Genomic DNA, 18,487 nt, shown 5'->3' with positions numbered 1-18,487 from the left:
TCCAGAGTTCCTCAGGGGTCGGTCCTCTCGCCTCTGGGCGAGATCATTCGTGGTTTTGGAGTTTTTTATTTCGACCCCAAACCATCCCAGTGATGCCCTCGACGTGATGTCCCATTGCCTGGAGGCGGTTCGGGTCTGGATGGGGAGGAACAGGCTTCGTCTCAACTCTGATAAGACTGAGTGGCTGTGCGTGCCGGCATCTCGGGAAACTCAGATCGTTCCATCTCTTACTATGGGGGGTGAGTTATTACCCCCCGTAGATAGGGCTCGCAACTTGGGAGTCCTCCTAGATTCACAGCTTTCTTTAGAAGATCATATAGTAACTGTGACTAGGGGGGCCTTCGCCCAGGTTCGCCTGGTGCGCCAGTTGTGGCCCTATCTAGACCGGGATGCCTTGCGTACAGTCACTCATGCGCTCGTGACCTCTCAGTTAGACTACTGCAACGCTCTCTACATGGGGCTGCCCTTGAGGACCACTCGGAGGCTCCAACTGGTGCAGAATGCAGCCGCGAGAGTTGTGTTGGGAGTCTCCCGATACTCCCATGTTACACCTCTGCTCTGTGAGCTGCATTGGCTTCCAGTTGCCTTCCGGGTGAGATTCAAGGTGCTGGTAATGACCTACAAAGCCCTACATGGCATGGGTCCGGAGTACCTTAGGGAGCACCTGTGGCCGGCATCAACTTCCCTCTGCCCAGTGCGCTCCCACAGAGAGTGCCTCCTCAGGGTGCCACCGGTCAGAGAATGCCGTCTGGTGGCCTCCCAGGGGAGGGCGTTCTCTGTGGGTGCGCCTGACCTGTGGAACCGTTTACTGGTTGAGCTCCGGATAGCTCCCGACCTTCGCTCCTTCCGACGTGATCTAAAAACCTATTTGTTTGAACAAGCCAGCCTGGTCTGATGGGTTTGGGTTTTAATTATTGTTTTTAAGTAATTTATTTATTGTATTTGGGCACTATGGTTTAATCTGTTCTTAATTTTTGTATTTGGTATTTTGGTATTTATTTCCCTGTTCACCACCCTGAGTCCTTCGGGAGAAGGGCGGTATACAAATTGAATTAAATAAAAAATAAAATAAATAAAAATTTGATATCCTTACAGTCCAAGAAACTCTCAAGAGTCTCCTTCAACACCACAATTTGAAAGCATCATTTATTCGGTGCTCAGCCTTCCTTAAAACCATATACTACTACAAGGAAAACCATGGCTCTCAAAAGAGTGGTGTTACATGAGTGCACTGAGTTGTGTCCAACAGCTACTTGTGTTGCTGCATTCTAGGCTAATGACAGCTTTTGGGTATCTTTCAAAGGTAGCCCAGTGTATAGCACATTGTAGTAGGAGGTAACCAGAGCACAAATGATTGTGAACAGAGCCTACCAATCTAAGAAAGGACACAGCTGGTACACATGTGCACAGAGGCCTTCATGGACATGGCTGCCACCTGCTTCTCCAGATGTTTTATTTTTGATAACTCAGCCCCAGTATATCAAGGTTACCAAAGGTCTTAGCAATAGCTATCCCTTAGAGAAGTCAGTTGATGCCCCATTTTTATAACTAGGTAAACTAAGATAGATAGATAGATAGATAGATAGATAGATAGATAGATAGATAGATAGATAGATAGATAGATAGATATAGATAGATAGATAGATAGATAGATAGATAGATAGATAGATGATGGATAGATAGATAGATAGATAGATAGATAGATAGATAGATAGATAGATAGATAGATAGACAGACAGACAGAGAGGTGGGTAGCATAGACATTGATGGTGATGGCTTGGCATACCAGGCAATTTTAAGTTTTATACAGTATGTGTCTATTATTGGTCTGGAATAATTGTGCTCTTCTTTACTGGAAGTTGGGTGCAAACAGTAAAAAGAAAACTTTCTTTGGAAATCAATAACATATATCTTTGTGCCTTTTAAATTCATGACCAACACCTCCCCAAAGCCATGCGAAAAAAGTTCTTAATAAGTACATTTAGATTGTTAGGAACATTGGGTTTCCTTTTTTTTATTGTCTTAAGCATCATCGTGTAATTTGGAACTTTACCTAGCTGGTTCTAAATGCTATATTTTTAATCACTTCTCCTTTCTTTCTTTTTTTGTTGTTGTTTAGCAAAGTAAGCTTCCTCAGAACTGCTGTCCTTTACTTGTATTTGTGAATACCAAAAGTGGAAGTCTTAAAGGTCGGGATTTGTTGTACAGTTTTCGAAAACTGTTGAATCCTCATCAGATCTTTGAACTAACCAATGGAGGTCCGCTGCCTGGGTAACCTATTGTTTCTATTCAATACATCTTGGCTGTTTCATGTGTTACTTGTTTCGAGCGATATTTTTCCCCCCTTGCTGTTTGGTTTCCTTCGCTCTTGGTCTTGCAAAGCTGCCGAAGCCCTGAGCAATGGCCCAATGGAAATTGCTCAGTGAGTGACCTTTTTAGTCTGCCCGCACCCATTTGGAGAAGGAATGGGAAGATAACATTTCCTCATCTTAACTCCTTTTGTTTCTTAACCTTTTGGGTTAACGTTTGGCACTGCGTAATGGCTCAAGAGTTTGAAAATCTGTAACCTTGGTTAATTAGGTGATCTTGCATCGTTTCAATATGGATGAGAAGATGGTGTTGCCAAGGAACGTCTTAAGATTTTGCAGCTGCTGTGTTGGGATTTCCTAATTCTGTCTTCGACCAGACGTTTCTGACGCCTTATCATCTGTTTATTTTGGAAGGTTACTTGAATTGGAGTGTAAAGCTGCTGTTTGGAAAATGCAGATCCGAAGCTTTGGGCTAACGATCCACAAAGACTTTGGAAGCCAGCCACCTCTTTCAAAAGCTTTTAGTGCTGTAATTAGGAAGCATCACAGTGTGAATAGCAATGTGGCTGAGCTCGGACAATATTCATGCCAAAAGGTTCAATAAAAGAAGGAAGAGATGTTTAACCCTCCTGTCAAATAATAAATTTTTGCACTCTTTTCAATAGGCTTTAAAGTCACTTATTAAAACTGTCGGGGTGGGTTGAATAAATGCCATTTCTATTTTTGCATTGGGATTTGGCAGCGGTTATTCCAAAGAAAAGAAGCTAATTTGTCAAAGAGACGGTGATGTAAAGAATGAAAAAGAGAGAAAGCTGAAAACTCTAGGCACTTACCCTTAGTTGGAAAATAGACTGAACATTCATTACATGACCTTTTTCCTGCTTACATACTTAAATTTTGATAAAGCAAAATGAAAATGAAGCATTGCATGTTTTTTTTTCTACTTGAGCTGTATGAAATACACGCACATGTTCTATAAGCTTGTTTTTATGAGTAGAAACACAGAATTAATTTTAGATTGGATTGAGTACTTTTTTTTTTAAATTTTGTATTATCTATTGGTGATGAGGGGTTTTTTCCTAATAGCCAGCAAACTACCATATTTTGGTTTGTTTCTTGTTATCACATGCAAATCTGTCATCTTTTCATTTTGAATGCATATTACATAGCTGGAAAGTGATACTATAAAAAGTTACCGGGCACAGTTCTGTTTTGTTCAGTGTTTAACAGATTTGTAGAAGGAAGCTAAATAGAATTTCAGATGACAGAGCATTGTATGAAAATTAAAGGGTTATATTCAGCAAAACAATAACATTAACTTTCTGTCTTTACCATGATCAAATACTTTTATTGTTCAAGCAATGCACTTGAGTTTCAAAGGCCAAATTTAATTTAATTTAATTTTAATTTATTAATATTTCTATACCGCCTTTCTCCCGAAGGACTCAGGGCGGTGTACAGGGCAAGAATAAAATACAAAATTACAAAAGTTAAAAGTAATTAAATACATGCCCGTTAAAATAACAATTAATACATAATAAAAAACCCCAATAAAATAATAATAAACCCCCCAATCCCCCCTCAGGCCAGGCCGGCTTGTTCGAACAAGTATGTTTTTAGGTCGCGGCGGAAGGAGCGGAGATCGGGCGCCGTCCGGAGCTCAACTGGTAGCTGGTTCCATAATTCTGGGGTGCCCACAGAGAAAGATCTCCCCCTGGGGGCCACCAATCTACATTCTCTGACCGGTGGCACCCTGAGGAGGCCCTCTCTGTGGGAACGCACAGGGCGGAGGGAAGTTGATGCCGGCAGCAGGTGTTCCCTAAGGTACTCCGGACCCCTGCCATGTAGGGCTTTAAACACCATTACTAGTACCTTGAATCTCACCCGGAAGACAACTGGCAACCAATGCAGCTCACGGAGCAGAGATGTAACGTGGGAGTATCGGGAGACTCCCAACACAACTCTCGCGGCTGCATTCTGTACCAGTTGGAGCCTCCAGGTGGTCCTCAAGGGAAGCCCCATGTAGAGAGCGTTGCAGTAGTCCAGACGAGAGGTCACGAGCGCATGAGTGACCGTGCATAAATCATCCTGGCTTAGATAGGGCCGCAATTGGCGCACCAGGCGAACCTGGGTGAAAGCCCCCCTAGTCACAGCCACCATGTGATCTTCCAAGGTGAGCCGTGAATCTAGGAGGACTCCCAAGTTGCGAGCCCTATCTACGGGGGGTAATAATTCACCCCCCATAGAAAGAGATGGAATATCCGAATAAACCCGGGATGAAGGTATGCAAAGCCACTCAGTCTTGTCGGGGTTGAGCTGAAGTCTGTTCCTCCCCATCAAGACCCGAACCGCCTCCAGGCAACGGGACATCACGTTGAGGGCATCACTGGGGTGGTTTGGGGTCGAAAGAAAAAGTTGGGTATCATCAGTGTACTGATGATACCCAACTCCAAAGCCACGAATGATCTCACCCAGCGGTTTCATATAGATGTTGAACAGGAGAGGCGAGAGGACCGACCCCTGAGGAACTCCACAAACGAGAGACCTCGCGGTCGACCTCTGCCCTCCTGTCAACACCGACTGCGAACGTCCCTGGAGATAGGAGGAGAACCACTGTAACACCGTGCCTCCCACTCCCAATCCCCTGAGACGCCGCAGCAGGATACCATGGTCGATGGTATCGAAAGCCGCTGAGAGGTCTAATAGGACTAGAACAGAGGAATGTCCCCTGTCCCGCGCCCTCCAGAGATCATTCACCAGCGCTTACCGTATCTGTGTTAGTCAGGAATGAGTTTCTGAGTAGTCTAGCCCCATTTTTTTAGGCTGGCAGGATATTTAAATCAACCATTCTTGAACTCTGAAGAACATTTTAGCATGTTTAATGCTCCCCTAATAGTTGTTTTTGAGGGCAAATGTAATCTGAAAATCTAAGATTGAGAAGGATTTTTTGGCCTTATAGCTCATGTCCTATATTGGGTTTATAAGGATACAAAGGCCCATTCTATCATTTCATATTTATTTATTTTTTAATTAAATTTAAATGTGACCCATCTCGCCTAGGTGGCTTGCAACTAAGTGAAACAACAAAATAAAACATTAAATATTAAAATAATAAATATTAATGTTAAAATGTCCTTAAAATTAACAAATGATAGGAAGGGAGCAGAATGCATATGGGATGAAGGTGAAGTCTTACTTCAAAAAGAAGGTCATGTCAGTTCATTTTTTTGTTTATTTTTTCCGTTTTTGGTTCTGTTATGTTATAATATGAAAAACCCTCTTTAACACAACCAGATCTTCTAGAACACAGGTCTGCAACCCGCGGCTCTGGAGCCGCATGCGGCTCTTTCAGCCGTCTCCCAGTCCTCTGCCATGTGCAGTCCAAAAAAAAAGGGGTGGGACTAAAAAAGTTCAACCAATCAATTCAAATATGCAGGGTAGGTGCATATCTCGCCTTGGCTCCACTCTTCAGTCAAACCCTGTTCTGTGCATGCGCGCATGTACGCACATGCGCACACATTTTTTGCGGCTCCCAGTTTTTCCTTTTGTGAGGGAACCGGTTTCACTGTTTCAGGTTGCTGACCCCTGTTCTAGAATGAAGAGGTAGTACTTCATCATTCTGTGAGTTATCTTCATACTGTTGTCAGTATCTCAAAAGCACTCAGACCAGATCCAGAAATTTACTTTTTCGTGCATTTCCCAGGAGTCTGACCCCAATGAGATGTCTCAGTTCTTTCTGTTGACCTTCAAATTGCTTTTGGAGCTGGAAGGGTTGTTGCTGGATTTAATTGAAGTCCAACCTCTCCTTGCCCACATAAAATTCATCTGGTTCTTGGGATACCGACTTCGGTCTATTAAAAAAAAAAGAAGATAACGTGAGCCTATTTCTGTTTTTAGTTGGCTGGATAAATTTAAAGAAAATTGTATGCATGCTTTAATTCACAGTTGTGCTTATAAATAATATTGTCCTTATTGTTTTTTATACATTGAAGATTTCATGCCTTCTCTCAAATTCCGTATTTCCGAATATTGGTGTGCGGCGGTGACGGCACAGTTGGATGGGTGCTTGGTGCCCTGGAAGAGATCAGGCACAAGCTTTCCTGCCATGAACCGTCTGTGGCTATTTTGCCTTTAGGAACAGGTGAGGCTTAAACTGCGGATTTTAGGAAGAAGAAGGGCAATGGATGAGGTTTCCCATAAGCTCATAGATTCTATCTTTCCGTAAATTAAATTAGCAGTGGTTAACTGTTACAGCAAACTGATGCCATTAGGCTATTTCCAATGGCAAATTCAGCAGACATCTCATTTTAACTTTGTAAGTGATAATTAAAAATGTTATTTGAATCGAAGGCCTTGTAGATGTGGCAGAACCACAACTCCTGGTAGGAGTTGTAGGCCAGGGGTGTCAAACTGCCGGCCCGTGGGCCGCTTGCATCATGCAGAGGCCGCGCCCACCTCATCTCTGGCAGTGCGGAAAAAGTCGCGACACATCACGTGAAGTGGCGAGTTTGACACCTGTTTAGTAGGCCTACTGAAATTCAGGTTAACGTAAAGGCTTTTTTTTCCCCTTTAGTAGATTTTTTTTAACAAAAACATGCCCTTTTTGATCAGGTAATGACTTGGGGAGGGTCCTGCGCTGGGGTCCTGGCTATGGTGGCGAAGATCCGTACTCCATTCTGGTATCTGTAGATGAAGCTGACGATGTGCTTATGGACCGTTGGACCATCCTTTTGGATGCTCAAGAGTCCTTGGAAAGCTCAGAAAATGGTATATTGGAGCCAGAACCTCCTAAGGTATTTCTCAATTTTTCCTCCCTCAAAGTACAGCAATAACAACATAAGTAAAAAAAAATAAAAAATAAAAAAGGCGCTGAACATCCAAAACTTCTTATATAGAATGATCTAATAATTCAAGATGAGTTGTTGTATTGTAGTGTCCTTCTCAGATGCCTGCTATTTATTAAGTAGATTTGGGGACTATAATTTATAGCGTTCTCTCCATTTTCTCTTCAGTTTCTCTTTTTTTCACCATAATTAGTCACTTTCTCACTCCCTATTCCTCTTTTCTGATGAATAAGCAGCTCATGATGAAACTTCCTAACTTAAGGGCAATGCAGTGTTGACAGACATTATGCACAGAGGATAAGTTAAATGTATATATAATTAATATTCTGATTACTTGTGAGCAATGTGATTTTATTTTGAAAGGCGTATAAATTGCTATGGTGCTTTGTTACCTATTTTCCCTAATTAGAGGCCTGCAAAGCTATAAAATATGGTAATTAGAATACATGTTTGATAATTACCAAATTGCTTGGGTTTCTTTAAAATCCTTGTAAAATGGATCACAGATTACTTCTCGTTCCTTTTTATAAACCAATAAAGCAACAGCTGAGCATACTGTTTTATTCTAGGATAAGCACAGTAAACTTTACATTATCTGCATAATGTAAAATTAAATCACCAGCTTTCTTAAGTAGCTTCTTGAAATTCATTGTGTGAAGAAAGTGAGGGATTTAATGTGCCATACGTCATAGCTCTTCAAATAATTTTCTAAGGAAGATTATTTATTTGTATATCAAATTTGGAGACCATCCATCTCCCTCACAGCGGACTCTGGGCGGTGTACAATTAAACCATAAAAATATAAAATATATAAATAATATATTCCGGTAGGCAGTTAAAACAAGAATAAAATTAACAGAGTTAAAAAGGCAGAGGGAGGGCTTCCATGTGAGCCTCAAGTGAGTCAGCAGAGCCAGGTTTGAAAGGCCAGGAGAGTGGGGGCCTGCATCATCTCTGTGGGAGAACGTTCCAAAGGCCGGTGACAGAGAAAATTCTCTTATGTTAACCTGGTTTTCCCAGAAATCACTCAGAGGAGGCTCCCTTCCTGGACTCCAGGAAGATTATGTTAATCTGGTTTCCCCAGAAATCACTCAGAGAAGGCTCCCTTCCTGGATTCCAGAAAGATTATGTTTTTTTGTTTTTTTTTTTTAATTTTTTAAATTCCATTTATATCCTGCCCTTCTCCGAAGACTCAGGGCAGCTTACAAGCTTAGCAGTAGCCTTCATTCTATGTATATGCCTGCTTATTACACACACCCCAAGCGGCATTATTACAGTCAGCTTAATTGCCCCCAACAATCTGGGTCCTCATTTTACCTACCTCGGATGGATGGAAGGCTGAGTCAACCTTGAGCCTGGTGGGATGCGAACCTGCACTAATTGCAGGCAGCTGGTGTTACTTAAGGAGGCATTAGCCCACTGCTCCACCAAGGTTAATCTGATTTTTCCAAAATCACTCAGAAGAATCATGGCTATAAGCAGGGGTCCAATCCTTCCTTCATCAAATCCAATGATTTGACTTTCTTTTTATTTGGTAGCAAAAGCTGCGGGGATATGACAGACTAAAAACAAAACATAACTTTGGCAGTGTAGAAAAAGAAGAAGACAACAGATAAACTGGATGCTGAGAATTGAGAATATTACTGGATTATCCTTGGAATGCTGTGACCTCTATTGAAAAAAACAGGTCAAGATAAGAGATTTGTCCTGTTGAAGAGACCAGAAATTGAACCTAACTAGATAGGATCTGCTTTATACTGTTGTTCTTTGGAGAGTTTGTAATAGAGATGTTCCTGTGTATTTGTTAGAAATAGTTTGGTTCAAAACGTGAAACTTCATTTCTACTTTTTTTTGTCAGATTGTACAGATGAATAATTATTGTGGCCTTGGAATTGATGCAGAGCTGAGTCTCGGTTTCCATCATGCCAGGGAAGAAGAGCCAGACAAATTCAATAGCAGGTATTTGGAATATTTTGAGAAAAGGAACAACCTCTCCCACTAACTGATAATTATTGAGAACAAACATTCATATATTTCATCTCACTAATTCAGGTGGTGTTTGACTTACAACTTTAATTGAGTCTGGAATTATGGTCGTATGTTGCGCTGGTCGTTAAGTGGGTCACCACATGACCACCTGATTTTTCAACCTTTTTTTGCAATGGTCATTAAGCAAATGTGACACTCATAAAGCAAATGCTGTGGTCATTAAGGGAATTCATTGTCCAAATGAAGTAAACACCAGTTTCTGGCAAACCACATCATAAATTGCAATCGTGATTGTGGGACTCTGCAAATGGCTGTAAATGCAGTCTGGCTACCAAGTGCCCAGAATGTGATCATGCGAGGCCCATCTACTGGAACAACAAATCTGGGTAATAGCTGAGGAGCTAAGGTGGACACTTCTTGAGCTTCTTTCAGGATGGGGGAGAAGGAGGCAATGAGGTGTCACCACAGGAAAAGACCTTCTTATAAAAGCTCACAGAATTTTTTTTGGTGATGGGGCTGAGTAGGTACATATGTGAGAAGACAACTTCTTTAGGTGACCTAGTCCTAAACCATTTTGCTCTTTAAAGGTCTAAAGCAGCACTTTGGATTGGACCTGGAGCGGGAACCAGCAAAGATGACTTAAGAACTGAAATCATTTGTTCATATTGGCCAATTCTAAGAAGCAGTCTAGCTGCTCTATTTTGAGCTAACTTTGAGTGTCCAGACCATTTTTAAAGGCAGCCCCTTCTACAACACAACAGAATATCTGTTACAAGACTATCTCTGCTACCATAACTTAAGGATATTATTAAAAATGGTTATCATGGCAACTCTAACACTAGTCAGTGGTAAACACCATATTTCATACTTGTCCAATGAGAAGATCATGTTTCTGCTTATTTGGTGCCTCAGATGCCCAGCTACATGTCTATCTAGTCTATCTTGGCTGATCTTAGACAGCTAAGCAAGGCCAGACCTAGTTATTATTTGGATGGGAGAACATCTGGAAGTTCAGTTCTCTGAGTTAGACTAGAACATTTATATATAAAAAAATCTCAGAAGACGGTAATACAGATTGCTTCCTTATTTTCCAAGAAATCTATGAGGTTGTGCTGAGCTCATCTGAGCTTGAAGGAGACTACCATTTTCCCCACTTTTCCCACTTACAGATCCACGAGTAGGTATGTGTTTGATCCCATGGCTGCTAGTTTTGCTCAGATGCCTTTAATGAAGGCTTTGTCTGAGTCTTTTGAAAATCCAAACATACACTATCAGGTCATCTCTATCTGTAGTCTCAGAAAAATGAGACAAGGCTTGCCTCTTCAGAATGTCAGTGGCTCTTCCTCCAGTTCCCCCCCCCCCCGCTCTCTTTGACAATTTTCTTTTGAATAGTATTTCATACCAATTTAGATGAATGGAGCTAACTGGCTTCCTGTAGGTAGGAATGACAGAAAAAATGATGCAAGATACTGCCAGTTGTGTTTTTGGAAATAAACTCAACTATCATATATAAACATATCCATTGTGTTTATTCACGTGAAAACTGCCCTCCCGAACTTATGGCCATGTCAGAGAGAGGGAATCTTAATGCAGTTCACTGGGTAGCAACCATTACTGTCATGATAGCTCCGTCTCTTCTTCCCTCAACCCACTACCTGCCAGTGGCATTAGATTACAATTCCCATCATCTGAAATAATCATGGTGGCTGGGTTGAAGGGTGGATAAAAGATATGATGTAGAAGACTTGAGTTATTTTTTATTCTTTTAGTTAAAACTCCAAAAACTTAAAAAAAAAACCACTTGAGCCCTGTTTTTCAACAGTCCCCTGCATATCTACATTCATCACAGTTCCTTATGTAAACATTTAAAGATTAAGCCATTCTTTTTTCACATTGAATTCCATTTCCAATGAATTGCTCACAGATCACTGTTTTGGTTCTTCAATTTAGAAATGTATTATGTCCCTCTGAATTTTGATGCATCCATTTAGCAAGGCCTGATTTGAGTCCACATTCCAGTGTATGAAATTGGTCTTCATATAAGAGCAAAGGTGCTGTGCAGTCTAATTGAGACTGAGACTTTGTCATTTTTTTTTATAATGTGCAGCCTGGTTCCATTTCAGGATTGATCTGCTAGAAATTTACTGATCTAAGTGAGGAAAGCAAGACTCCCATAAAATCAGAGAAGGAAACTGTTGTGTCAATCAGCAAAGCACAGATGTACGTATCACAGAGCTTATACCATTTTTATAAAAGAAACCCAACTTTTACTTCTAGGCTACATAACAAAGGCGTCTATGTAAAAGTTGGACTGCAGAAAATGAGCCATACCAGGAGTCTTCATAAAGAAATCAAACTTCAGGTGGACCAGCATAAAGTTGAGCTTCCAAATATAGAGGGTCTTATTTTCATAAATATTCCCAGGTAAATAACTAGACATCTGGCTTTGGATTTGCTTTTTACTAAACAGCGCTTACGTTAGTGTTTAGGGCTGCCTTGTTGTAATAGCTAAAATTGCTTTATTAATAAACAGCTCTTAGGTGCTCTTGTATTTGCTTTACACTCTGAATTATGTTATTCTACTATGGATTTAATAAATAAATGTGAGTTGTTAATGGATAGGAACTTCAAGTTCATATGCTTCTTGTTCTTCTGAGGGATGCTTTGGTTAGACTAGCCCTGATGATGTTACCTGGTTTGGGTAATGAAATGTCTGGAAGGAAACCACCAAGCTCAGAGAACACCAAGCACCCCTCATTTCAACCCCACGCTACAAATATTCTCCTGTTCTTCTTTTGTTGGGACTGCAAGGATGAGGCACTATTTCAGCTGTATATTATCTTGTTTCCCAGTTTAAATATAGTATACTGGAGCTGTGGAATTTGGTCTGATGGTTAAGGGACCAGGCTACAAACCAGGAGACTGTGAATTCTGGTCTTCCCTTAGGCATGAAAGTTGGCTGGGTGACTGAGCCAGTCTCTTTCTCTCAGCCCCGTCTCCCCTCACAAGTTGGGAAAAATAGGTGAAGGAAATAGTATTAGGTATGGCTACTACCTTATGTATAAAAATAATAAAGGCAGGATGAAAAAAAAAATCTTAACAAGCCAACTTTCTGGTTTATCTGATTTTAGACACGATGCTTAGCTACTAATTTAAAATAGGAGAAAATATTTTGACCCACACTTGGCATTGCAAGAAGATCTGCAGGCTTAAATGATTGGCTAAGCGGTATTCCTGTAATGGCAAACTATGTCATATTGCACTAAGTTATAGGCATATAGTTTGCCATGCCTGTAGGTATCATTGCTATAGCCTGCACTCATTTAAAGAGAGAGAGGCAACTATTTCACAGAGATCCAAAACAGTTTTTAAAATTTGTGAAGCGTGGTGACATGAAACAAATGGACTGTGTTCTAGCTGTTCAAACTTATTGTTTCTCCTGCCTTTGTCCATTCAGCTTCACTTCTGACCACACGAAACTGCCTTGTACAGAATCACGCCATTGATCTCTTGTGCTCAATAGTGCCAGCTGCCCAGAGCTTTTCATTGTCTTGTATGGACAATTCCCCCCTTTACCGGCTACCCAAAATCTTTTCATCAGACGACATCAGCAGCAAGATTCTCAGATTTCTAAAATACAGAAACACTGAGCCTCTTCTAAGAATTCTGTTTTTGGTGTTTTTTTAAAAAATTTTTTATTGCTTTTATATAAACATATATTTAAACAAAAAAAATACATATAAAAAACAAGACATGACATAAACAATACAATCAACAACAAAAATACAAAAAGAATACTTAACTTCCATTATTCCTAATCTTTCTAATCATTTTCAGGTGACTTCCTCGAATCCCCCCTATCTGCGTTTCTTCGTTAATCCTCATTAGCAATTTCTATTTCATAATTTTAAATCGTATTTAATATCTACCTATATTTAATTTCTTATCATTTAACAATCATTATTTCATATTATCCTTAATACTAAACATTAAATTCTAAAACTACAACCTATAAACACCTCCAAGTCCATTTCAAACTAGTTGGTATAGCAATATTTCTTCAAATAATCCTTGAATTTTTTCCAATCTTCTTCCACCGACTCTTCTCCCTGGTCACGGATTTTCCCTGTCAGTTCAGCGAGTTCCATATAGTCCATCATTTTCATCTGCCATTCTTCCACCGTTGGTATTTCTTGTGTCTTCCAATTCTTAGCTATCAAAATTCTCGCTGCTGTTGTGGCATACAGAAAGAAAGTAACATCTTTTTTGGGAATTTCTTTTCCGACTATACCCAATAAGAAGGCTTCTGGTTTCTTAATAAATGTATTTTTCAAAACTTTCTTTAATTCATTATAAATCTTTTCCCAGAAGTCTTTTACTATGGGGCAAGTCCACCACATGTGGTAAAAGGTTCCTTCTACAGCTTTACATTTCCAGCATTTGTTATCATATGCATGGTAAATTTTTGCAAGCTTAACCGGTGTTAAATACCACCTATACATCATCTTCATCATATTTTCTTTCAAAACATTGCATGCTGTAAACTTAATACCCTTTACCGGTTACCCAAAATCATTTCATCAGACAACATCAGCAGCAAGATTCTCAGATTTTTAAAATACAGAAACACTGACCCTCTTCTAAGAATTCTGACAATTTTTTTTTTTAAAAAAAAAAACTTAGTCAAATCTATCTTCTGTGTACAGGGAAGAAGGTGTTATAAGAATGATTCCTTCTGTTACCATTAATATGTCCATTATTTATAGATACAAAGAAATATTAGAGATATGAATATAAACTTCACTAAACCAGCATTTGTTCAGCTTAGCTGGATACATGCATCATACAAAGCCAAAATCAGACCTATCATATTATGATGTAGTACAAACTGTGAACCCAGTCAACATACGGATTATTTGTAAAGACTTTAAAATGACCCCTGAATATATTAAAGGACAGACAAATAAATAAGATGAAACTAATTTTTAAAATAACCAGGCAACTGCATTTTAGTCAGTTTCTACTTTTTTCTCATTTTTAAAGGGTTTTTTTTTTTTTGAAAAATGTATTACCAATCTCTTAATCTGACATGATCCGAATAACAGATCTGGTTTATTAATTATACTCACCTCTGAATAAATTCTTGTTTGTTTCTTTTTAAATGCTAGGACATCTTCACAGGTTGACTTGGTACCTCAGGACAGAGGTTTTCTTTTTGTGGCCCAGTCTTTAAATATCTTTGGGTTAATGTAGGATTTATGACTGCTTTCATTTTACCTAAAGGTTTGTCTGCTGCTCTCAAGCGCCCTCTGCAGGTCATTAAGACAAGAGCAGATACCATATCTAAATGTTACCTGGTCTTCAGATTATTAAATACTTATTATTCTCTCTCAAGTTGCTACAATGCCCCTGTATGATGCCAGTAATTACAGTATCAGTGGAGAAACTACATGTACTATATGTACTGTTTGTACATTTGCTCCATAGTAAATATCTTACAGAAATAAAAAGGTATTAGAGGTTTAAATATGATTTGTCACACAGTCAGTCAGATGTTTAGACTGGATTTGTCATTTTTATTTACTTATCAAGTCCTTCCCAAGGACCTGGGATAGGCAGATGTTGTTTGATGTTGTTAACGGTTATCATCACAGGATGTAAGTCGTTTCAAGTAAAGCTGCCTTTTGCAGTTGACTGATTGTGATTTTGCCAATGCCGGTGGTGTTCAAAGACATGTTCCAGTTGTTGTTGTTTTTATTATTATTAGTTCATTATTTTTAATCATTCAGAGATATATGTGCAAGATGATCAGCTACATGAATTTTCTAAACAAGTAAATGCAGCAAGGTTATATCATTGCTTTGTTTCCAGTTGGGGATCAGGGGCTGATCTTTGGGGGTCTGATAACGACAGTCGGTTTGAGAAACCAAAAATTGATGATGGCTTGTTAGAAGTAGTTGGTGTCACCGGAGTTGTTCACATGGTAAGTCAAAGCACACTTGATTTCCCTTAATAGTTTTTTTTTTAAAAAAAATTGGATCTTTTTGTGGGGTGTAATGGATTTATTTTGTTTGACTTGACTTGAAACAATTGCCCTTGTAAATTAATTGAGTTTTATATTGAAACACAAGGCTATAGGAATATAATATGGTGCTGACTACGAGGGTGTTCAGTGGGATAGTTTAAATGGAAGCATATTTGGAAATTATAGAACATAGAATCATAGGGCTGGAAGGGAAGCTTTCAGGTCTTTTTTTTTTATTATTATTATTATTATTATTATTACTATTATTATTATTATTATTATTATTATTATTATTATTATTATTATTATTATTATATTTTTATACCGCCCTTCTCCCGAAGGACTCAGGGCGGTGTACAAGGCAATAAATATAAAAAGCGGAATACAAAAGTTAAAAAAAACGATTAAATATTTAGCCCAGTTTAAAACAGTATTAAAACATATTAAAACCCCAACCCTAACCCATCAGACCAGGTCAGACTGCTCGAATAGATATGTTTTTAAGTCGCGCCGGAAGGAGCGAAGGTCGGGGGCCGTCTGGAGCTCAACCAGCAAGCGGTTCCATAGGTCTGGCGCGCCCACAGAGAACGCCCTCCCCCTGGGAGCCACCAATCGGCATTCTTTGATCGGAGGCACCCTGAGGAGGCCCTCTCTGTGGGAGTGCACTGGATGGAGGGAAGTTGACGCCGGCCGCAGGTGTTGCTCAAGGAAGGAAACTTTATGTCATCCCTATCAAATGGTTGTCCAGTCTATTTTGGAAACCTCCAGCAATGGAGCACCCACATCTTCAGGGGGCAAGCTGTTCCACTGATTAATTGTTCTCACTGTCAGAAAATTTCTCCTTGCTTTTAGGTTATACTTGGGAGAAATTCCATGTGTGATGCATATATAAAAAAATGTAAAAGAACCAGTATTTATGAGTTTTACCCAGTGATTGATCTCAAAGGAGACTTGATTTGTTTTTGAAAAGTAGTGTTCCGATTAGTTTTTTTCCCCCCACAATAGGGTCAGGTTCAAGGTGGCCTTCGTTCTGGCATCCGGATAGCCCAAGGCTCTTACTTCCGTGTAACACTTCAGAAGCCAATTCCCGTCCAAGTAGATGGTGAGCCCTGGATTCAAGCACCAGGTCAGATAATTATTTCTGCAGCAGGACCAAAGGTAACTTATACGTTTGGTAGACATTTTATCATTACTGTAGAAAAGCAAAAAAAAAAAAAACTAACCATGTTCAGGTCCTGTACATAACAGACTATAGCCAGATGGATCTGGTTGAAATAGAATGTATTTTAGTTGTTAAAAATGCCAACAGCTGTAGCCTTTTTCCTTCAGCCTTTTTGATCTGCTACGACTGGAGGATTTCTGGGTTAGCTAAGCAGAATTACATCTCAAGAATGTATGTTACCAAGAATAGAATAAACCTGCATGTCAGATGAATGTCTTATCATGTATTCAGGATTTTGGGGGGTAACAGAATGGAAAACAGATTAATCAACCCTGAAAATCATAGTAAGCTGAAGATGACATAGTGGAGACCAACTAAATATGATAATTGATTTATTGCTCAAGGTCATGTTCTCACTGTACCATTTCAGGTTGCAGGCTGGAATACACATAGCTAACTCTTCCTCATGTAATATATGCATACATGGAAAACTAAAATGTGAGGTTCCAGCCTAACCTTTTCTCTTTCTTTCCAAATATAGAGTTTTCTTTGAGTACAACATTTTTCAACTTACTGTAAACTCTTTCTAACAACTTGAAGTTAACTATAATAGTTCCAAAAGATATTTGTTATCGTAGCCAGAGCTAGTTTCTTTACTCTAGGATTCAGTATACTGAATCAAATGAACATCTGAATGAACACCATGTTGTTTCTGTATGCATAGCTTGTTGTCAAAGGTTTCCCCTCTACCTACCACTCTCTGCATTGCATCAAATGTTTTATATTTAGAACATGTCCAGTCGGACAGGATGATTGCTTCCCATGGCCATATCTAGCGTATCTACTACAATTCTTGGCTTATTGGGAATGCCAGGTAGGGGAGGCTGGTGTATGCTAAGCCATGCCTTAGGAACATAAGCTAGTTCTTCTCTCTCTTTAAGATTTTTCCCCCTGTATAATTGTCTGTTTTTTAATTGTCAGATAACTTTTGTATGTGTGATCTTTGATTGCAGGTTCATATGTTAAAGAAATCAAAACAGAAACAGAAGAAAACTGGAAGCATTAAGGATTCAAGAACTGAGACCACGTTGGCTGACGAAGCAGGGCGCTGACGGGAGATACTCATAGTCGAAATGCTGCACATCTACTGTAGATGACACTTGTCTGGCAAAATACTGTTGCATAGTTCAGGTCATTTATGAGCCTGTCTTCTTGTTCCATGTTCATTGTTCAGTAACGTGTAACTGACATGAAATGTGATTATACACATGAGTTGATCAGAGGAGTTTGTATTAGGGAGCCTATTGAAGGATTTAAGCTAGTCCAGAGAAAAATAAACAACTTGGGTGAGAATAGAAAAAAAGCCAATAATATAATTTGTGAACTAGTTCTTGAAGTAGGGTAGACTTATGACGATTTAATCCAGGAGCACAGTCCAAACTCTGTTCCACTGGGCCAGCTTCATTGCAGATTTTTTTTTCTCCTGATCTATACAACCAGGGATCCCATTGTCTTCTCCTCTTCACTTGGGCAACCCACAGGTTACTCATATTTTTTTTAATCAGTAATTGTTAAAACACACAACAGAGCTCTCATTGAAGAATTGGCAAAGAAAACGTTTAATAGAATCCCGAAGAGGGAGAAAGCTTTCCCATAATGGCTAGCTATGCTCTGTTTTGAGTTGTCGTCTGTGCACCGCAAACACTTTCACTACACTACCATAAGAAACTTTTTAGAGAAAAGAAAGCTCCTGTAATTTTGTCTCTTTTTTTATAGTTTACAGATTTTTTTTAATATAAAACCTACAAGCTTCGGCTTTCTAATGTACCGTGTGTGTTTCTTTTCTCTGATTCTGATCTGTAAGTCAAGTGTTCCCAATTTCATTCTCTAACCTTCTCTTTCTGTCAGCATTCACACTGTTGCTGAAATATCAAAACTCAGAATGGGTACAAAGCACAATGTAGAAAATTAAATCTATTTCAACCTTTATTTGATAAATATTAAATGATAATGCAGAAAATGAAATATACATTGGTTTATTTTCAGTTAAAATACCTTTTAACTTTTTAGAAACAAATAATGGATTTTGTTCTCTGAATGTGATAATTGTACTGATGGTGCCAAATATCCTACATAGAGAGTTCCTTGTGATTAAGAA

At 39.3% G+C, this 18,487-nt stretch overlaps 1 protein-coding gene across 1 annotated transcript in view; it reads left to right on the top strand.

Moving 5' to 3' along the window:
* The window catches only part of DGKQ (diacylglycerol kinase theta), a 94,953-nt gene extending 76,466 nt beyond the window's left edge, over window positions 1-18,487 (top strand). Inside the window, exons 16-23 of the mRNA XM_083353724.1 lie at window positions 2,120-2,271; window positions 6,302-6,450; window positions 6,921-7,102; window positions 9,012-9,112; window positions 11,420-11,566; window positions 15,014-15,125; window positions 16,173-16,325; window positions 17,343-18,487. Coding sequence (XP_083209850.1) covers window positions 2,120-2,271; window positions 6,302-6,450; window positions 6,921-7,102; window positions 9,012-9,112; window positions 11,420-11,566; window positions 15,014-15,125; window positions 16,173-16,325; window positions 17,343-17,441 — 1,095 coding nt within the window. The 3' untranslated portion in view covers window positions 17,442-18,487. The remainder of the gene's footprint in view (window positions 1-2,119; window positions 2,272-6,301; window positions 6,451-6,920; window positions 7,103-9,011; window positions 9,113-11,419; window positions 11,567-15,013; window positions 15,126-16,172; window positions 16,326-17,342) is intronic.

This window comes from Vipera ursinii (assembly GCF_947247035.1).
Source record: "Vipera ursinii genome assembly, chromosome: 2".
NCBI classification, from domain to species: domain Eukaryota; kingdom Metazoa; phylum Chordata; class Lepidosauria; order Squamata; family Viperidae; genus Vipera; species Vipera ursinii.
Note: the sequence above shows the minus strand (reverse complement) of the source record. Positions and strands in the feature narration are given on the sequence as shown.